The 6,698-nt window shown below is 45.6% G+C and overlaps 1 protein-coding gene and 1 non-coding gene across 2 annotated transcripts; one reads left to right on the top strand and one right to left on the bottom strand.

Annotated features, from left to right (window-relative positions):
* Window positions 1-491: 491 nt before the first annotated feature.
* LOC118658922 (adenylate kinase 4, mitochondrial-like) lies at window positions 492-2,593 on the bottom strand. Its single transcript, XM_036314740.1, has one exon. The coding sequence runs from the start codon at window positions 2,476-2,478 to the stop codon at window positions 1,807-1,809; it is 672 nt and encodes a 223-aa protein (XP_036170633.1). The 5' UTR covers window positions 2,479-2,593; the 3' UTR covers window positions 492-1,806.
* Window positions 2,594-3,057: 464 nt separating this feature from the next.
* On the top strand, window positions 3,058-3,221 carry LOC118659436. The gene has a single exon (XR_004968556.1). It is a non-coding gene; the product is annotated as a U1 spliceosomal RNA (small nuclear RNA).
* The last annotated feature ends 3,477 nt before the right edge of the window (window positions 3,222-6,698 follow it).

Genomic DNA, 6,698 nt, shown 5'->3' with positions numbered 1-6,698 from the left:
CATAGTCCAATTTTGGATAGAGTTTTGAGCTGGAGTCTCTTTGAAAATGTGCAGGATAGAGCCCAAGACTGATTATTTACCCAAAGGAAAAAAAAGATGCTAGCTAGATTCTAGAAGAAAGATTGGCATTTCCATAATAAAGAACAGTTTTTAAATGCTAACGAAGGGTGTTAAGGCTGGCTTCCCAAGGCAATTTCTAATGAAGGAAGGGGCTAGTTGCTTCCCACCTGTAGCAAAATCTTAAAAGAAAGAATGTGGTCAGTTTACATCTGAAAAGACCAGGTAGGCCAGAACCTGTTTTGCAAGGCTCAAATGTGGTTTTCCAGAGCCGCTTGAAATTAAAAAGTAATGTTTACTCTAATTGGCCTCATGAGAAATCTAGAGGACAGAATTAAATCTGTTGGTTAAGTATGTCTTGCATTTTTAAAGTTTATTCTTTTTTTTTTTTTTTTTTTTTTTTTTTTTTTTTTTTTTTTTTCTGGAAACCAAGCAAAGCGTTAACAAGTGATTTATTGATATTACATTACAGTGAGTGACAAAATAGTGTTATCCGTCTTTTTAGACTTTATGGCCACCCTATAGAATCTTTGGAATAAAAAAAAAAAAATTAAAATTTTGTTTTCTCGTCATTGTAAAGCTGTCATCCTGAGTCTAGGCACAGCTAGTGCAACATGTTTCCGCAACCCCACAGGCTCCATTCCCTTCGCCAACACTTTACTCACAGGAGAAAAACACTGTCGGCATCAAAATTTAGCAGCATTTTCAAAATACATTTTTTTTTATCTTGAATAAAAAGTAAACAATTCTTTTAGTCCAGTAACTCCCTATGGTCTTAATTACATCTAGTACATAAGATATGACCTTTTAACATTTATGTAGGTGAATATTTCTTACTTTGGGGATTTACAACGACGATTTTTTTTTCCAACAACAACAAAAAAAAAAGGAACAGTATCCACCCATGAGAGTCAGATCAGCAGTGTAAAGTAGACCCTCAAAGAGCTCAGTTCTGGTGCATCGAGTGATCTGACATGATCCCCTAGCTCTCAGCTCTTACAGAGGAATCTCAGCGGGCTCAAAGCAGTAAGTATCTGTAGGGAGAAAGGGAGGGGAGGCAACAGATGTTTAAAAAACAACAACAACAAAAACACCATCTAATAAAAATAGCAGAAGCCAAATCCTTTCATTCCAGGATGTCTGAAGGGCAGAGCTTCTATGGAGCATGGATGCAAGGGAGATGCCTCTCCTAACAAAAAAGAAAAAATAAGTTGTGGGTACAGTCACTCAAAGTCAGAGAAGCGACCACTGCGAGCAACTGGCTTCAACCTCCTTGTCTCCAGGGGAGGACATACCAGAGACCGTGGACAAAGCCCAGGCTACAGCCCTGGGCATCCTCAGGCCACTGGTGCTGTGGTTCAACAGCCTTTAGGGGGTGGGGAGAACCAAGAGACAACCACCACCATATGCAAAAAGGCTGCCACTATGGCAACATGAAGGTCAAAAATCAGCTAGAGCTTGGGTTATGCGGCGTTTGAAATCCAGCCTGTCCTCGTTTTCTGGCGGAGGGCTTGACGGGCATGTGCAGAGGCATCTTCAAACATGTGCGGGTGACCCTTCTTTCCGGAGGGCAGAGAACAGCCTCTTCATTGCCTCCTTTACTCATTAGTTTTCATATCAGTTCATCATTGAAACTAGAAAAGATACTGCAAGCTATCTCAGCTGGCTTCTACTGGGGACCATACTACACATACAATTGAAACATCTGGAGGGAGAAGCACATCTTTCTGGTTCTTCCCCGGGCCGGGCTCAGCATGCTTCTCTGGACTGAATCGGCGTGATCTTGTTCGAGAAAACCGCGTAAACGCAGGGCCAGATTTTGTCAGTGTCCGTCCCAGAAAACTGGTGGAGCACTCCTCGGGACTTGTAGAGTTTAACCACCGGCTTGGCCACCTCCTTGTACTGTCTTAGCCTGACGTTGACTGCTTCCGGCTTATCATCCTCCTGCTGGACCAGCCGTTCACCTGTGACGTCATCAACCCCATGTACAAGAGGTGGATTGAAGTCCAGGTTATACACCCTCCCGCTAGGAGGGTGAATCCAGCGTCGGCTGAGACGATCTCTGAGTGTTTCAAATGGAATGTTCAGAGTGATCACGAGGTCCAGGTCACAGATTCTGTCTAGGGCTTCAGCCTGAACTAATGTCATGGGAAAACCGTCTAGCAGCCAGTGCTGATCCTGTCGGTTCTCCAGCTCTGACAGCATCATGCGTGTGATCACGTGGTCTGGAACCAAACGGCCTTTCTCTATGTACTGCTTTGCCACATCACCAACTTCGGTGTTGGCTTTGATGTTCTCGCGCAAGAAGTGGCTGCTGGAGAGATGCTGGAGGCCGAAGTTCTGGGCGATCCTCTGGCACACGGTGCCCTTGCCCGAGCCGGGCGGCCCGAGGATGACCGCGCGCAGGAGTTTGGAAGCCATCGCCTTCGCGTGGAGTGGGGCAGCCACGCGCGCTAGCCGGACAGCGGCCTCGGAGACGCACCGGGAACTTTGATTCTCCTGCGCCGGCTCCTGACACTCGCCGCTCGCGCGGGGACTTGGCCTAAAGTTTATTCTTAAAGATGTTACTGATTGAGAAATGCTGAATATCTGACTTGCCAGCTAAAAGTTTAAGATTCGGATTGAATTGGGAAAAATTATGTAATTGTAGTAACTAAATGCCTTTGCTTATTGGTCTGATTGAGAAGGGAGGATTGATTTTGTGACCTCAACTGAAGATTTTTGATGCAAGGACCAGTTTAAATTTGATAGTCTTTAAAATGATTATAAAACAGCTAATGAGATTTCTGTTTGTCTGCAATACAGCCACCATTTTGAGCTGCATGACTTGGCAGCCACCATGTCTGCCACATGGCTTGCCGCTCCCCTGGGGGCCGCCATCTTGAAACAGCAGAGGCCCCTCCCTCTGATTCAGCCAGAAAGGAATGTCTCACTGAGGCAGGATGGAATTTCAGGGATGGAGCTTTAAGGCAGAATTTTGCTGCAGAAATGTGGATGGGAATACTTACCTGGCAGGGGAGATACCATGATCACGAAGGTGGTTTCCCCAGGGCGAGGCTTACCCATTGCACTCTGGGTATGCTGACCCCTGCGATTTCCCCAAATGTGGGAAACTCGACTGCATAATTTGTGGTAGTGGGGGACTGCATTCGCGCTCTCCCATGGGGGGAAAAAAAAAAAAAAGAAATGTGGATGGGGCAGGAACTGTGCTTGGTTAGTGGATTTATTTTTAAGCTAATCTCTTAAATCTAGAAAACCCTGCTTTCCTTAAACTAAGGACAATTAAAGGTTATGTCAAAGTCTTTAAAAGGAACTGATAGCAGTAATCCAATTTCTAAAGTATGATTATTTCAGGTAGAAACTGTGGTTTCATACTGATCTTAGAGGACACATTTTTCCTTTGCCTGGGAGGGACAACGCAGCTGTCCCAGGGTGGGAGGACTCCAGTTAACTTGTCAACTCAGTGTTCTGGAGACCCAGGACATGCCTAAGTTTAACCTGGGTTACCCAAGGACTCTAGATAATATGTTTACCCAAGACTGTTGTTTGGATTGCATGCTGTCTCTGCTTCTGTAAATTGATCTGTCTTTATTGCTTAAATATGTATCTTTGTTGTTTAAAATTGTTTAACTAGTGAAATTTCTGTTTAAGTCTCCTAAAATATGAATGTATTGCTAATCTAAGGCTGTTTGTTTGCTAGGGACTTTGATTTGCTAAAAGATATTTGTGGCTTTTCTAGTCTGATTGAGACATTTAGGGGTGGGCCTCACAGTTCCTCAGGGCAGAGATTTTATGGGCACCCCCACCTGTGCTGAATTAAATAATACAGGCCAGTGTCATTTGGCTTGCTGGTTAAAGGAAGGCAACTGGGCCCTAGAATCTGTAAAAATGGCTGGAAATGAAGCCGGTTAAATGTATTGAAAGGGTTCGATACCTGTCGCTGCTAGCAAAGGAGGGGCTGATATCCCCTTCTAGCGCACTCCCTTGAAAGAGGCCTGGTTGCTGCTCTGCCACAAAGGGAACTGGTAGAAAGGCAAGAAAGCAGAGCACTGTAACTAATAAACAGGGTTAACAAAAGGGCACTCTCCCTGGACCTGGAAGTCATCGGGACTTTGAAGTTCTCCAAGAGAGGAGGAATCTGACTCAGAGACTGGCCGAAACCTCATTGGTTTGGTTGAACCGGAGGCTGCATATTGAACTTATAGACTGCAGTTTGCTGGGCAGAGATCCAAGCCCAGTTGTATAGAAGTTGAGCTACCAGTGGGCAGCAAAAAAACTTTCTCCCATGCCAGAATACATTTTAAGGAAATTGGACAGACTGTGTTTGTTGCTAGAAAGAAGAAGCTGCCTTTAGCCAGTTAAAGAAGGCCCTCCTAGGTGCTCTGGCCCAGGGCCTACCAGATATCATGAAGCCCTTTCACCTCTTTGTAGATGAACACAAGGGAATAGCGAAAGGGGTCTTGACTCAAGCTTTGGGCCCCTGGAGCCGCCCAGTGGCTTACTTGTCTAAGAAGTTAGATCCTGTAGCTTCCAGCTGGCCGCCATGCTTGAGAATTATCGCGGCAACAGCGCTCTTAGTCAAGGACTCTGACAAACTAACCCTGGGCAGGAAATCTGGATTACAACCCCACATGCCATTGAGGGAGTCAAGAACTATCTCTCTCCTTGAGAGGGCTCCAGAGGGTGCACGAGGACATTTGGCCGTGACTCCGTGCCATCTACGAGACCAGCCCAACCCCAGCTCCTCATCAGCACAGACCAGGAGATTGGGTCTACGTCAGAAGGCACCACTGGGAGAACCTCGAGCCACGTTGGAAGGGTCCCTACACTGTGGTGCTGACGACCCCCACAGCTCTCAAGGTAGACGGCGTTGCGACCTGGGTCCATCACACTCACGTGTGGTCAGCGGACCCATTCATGATCTGGGAAGACTTCATCACCAAATGGAGCGTCGATTGAGATCAACGCAACCCGCTCAAGCTCAAGCTATGGCATGCTCGACCTGTCTGATGCTGGTAACATTGCTCGTGATCACTCCTGCTACTGGGAGCCCCCACAATACCGTATAATAGACTTAGATGATGCCTGCATCTTCATGGACATGGCTCCAAAGAGACAAGGACAATTTATAGGAAGGTCAAGAATAGAATTTAGTAAGATTTGGCTGCCTGAAGCGGCCATGATGCCAATATTATGTTTCATTGTATTGATATGTTGTATTAACCTTTGATTCTCTTGCAGGTTTAAATGTAGCTGTCAGCAGTTGCTGTGGACCGGTGATGGTCTACAGTCCTTAGTAGTCTTTGGGAATAACTGGCAAGTGTCCAGTCTCTCACACTGAGGGACATTGTTATAGCTATGTGTTAGCTGTCCTGGAAGGGGACTATATGAGATGAACCCCAAAAGTAAAGGGTGTCTAGCTGCCAAGAGGGAAGGTGACCACTAGGCAAAGAAGAATACCCATCAGGTTTTGGTCTCTGTTGAGAGATAGTTGACAGTTAGCAGCCTGTATACTGTATTGCAGGCCTGCATGACCATGCCCATGTCAGGAGTAGTACATACTTCAAATGTAGAGAGCTGGGAAAGGCCTGTTTGGAATAGAAGGTTTGAGGCATGGTTATGCATAGAAAGAAGGTTTAATGCCAACAGTTACTGTTTTGTTATAAATCTGAAGAATCCATGAAAAGGAATTGGCAAGGAAAATCAGAAAATCTTAGAGAAGATCAATATGTTTTTCTCCTTATATAATTCCTCCGAAATTTGGCAATGCTAAATAAGTTATGGCAATACATTTCTTTGCATATATTAAATAAGACTGGTTCCTAATAGTGGTTTTATTAACGGAAAACTTTGACTGGAGTATCATGTTTTAAAGAGCCCTGTCTGAGCTCTAAAGACTTGAAGCCAATAAGAGTGCCACAGGAAAGCCTGGTATCCTGCTTGGGAGCCCTGAAGATGGCTGGCGCTGGAGCGGCAGGCCCATGCCCTACCATCACTGGCAGTTGGTAAGAGTAGAAGGGGAGCAATAAGGATGCCTCTGCATCCCTGCGGAACCCCCACTCACTCTGGGCCGCAACGAGTAGGAGAGCTACTGAGATGGGCCTTAAAGCCTGGAGCGTGGGCTCAGGTGGAGTTGCTACAGGTGAGGGATTCACCTAACTCAGCAGATACTGCAGGCAGGCCTGATGGCAGCTGGATGGCTTGGCTTCCTGGCCCTACGGAGCACATTAAGATTCAACCATGAGATTCCAGCAAAGGTGGTCGGTTACCATTCTTGTTGTGTTTATGCAAACATCAGGCCAAATTGAATACAGTAGATAAATTAATCTTGATTTGGTTTTTTGATAGCCATGGAGGAATTTTAAGAAGAAAAATCCTATTTCAATAGAAGTTGTTAAAGCTAAAATAGTTTCTTTCCCTTCCACCGGACCATTTGTTAAGCTTATAGGGATAGTTCAGTTGATAGTTCTGTGTGCCCAGTACGGGCCTCTAGCAATGATGAAATAGAAATGCTGTCCGTCTCATGATTGAGCCAGAAGTTCCAAGACAAAGGGGGGAATGAAAGGGCAAGGGCTATGCCCTCCATCTTGCCCTGAATCCTCCATTTTTGGGCAGCCATGTGCTCGGCAAGGCTTCTTCCT

The sequence above is a fragment of the Myotis myotis genome, unplaced genomic scaffold (assembly GCF_014108235.1).
Source record: "Myotis myotis isolate mMyoMyo1 unplaced genomic scaffold, mMyoMyo1.p scaffold_m19_p_6, whole genome shotgun sequence".
In the NCBI taxonomy this organism is placed as follows: domain Eukaryota; kingdom Metazoa; phylum Chordata; class Mammalia; order Chiroptera; family Vespertilionidae; genus Myotis; species Myotis myotis.
The sequence above is the reverse complement of the archived record's forward strand: the minus strand, read 5'-3'. Positions and strand labels throughout refer to the sequence as shown.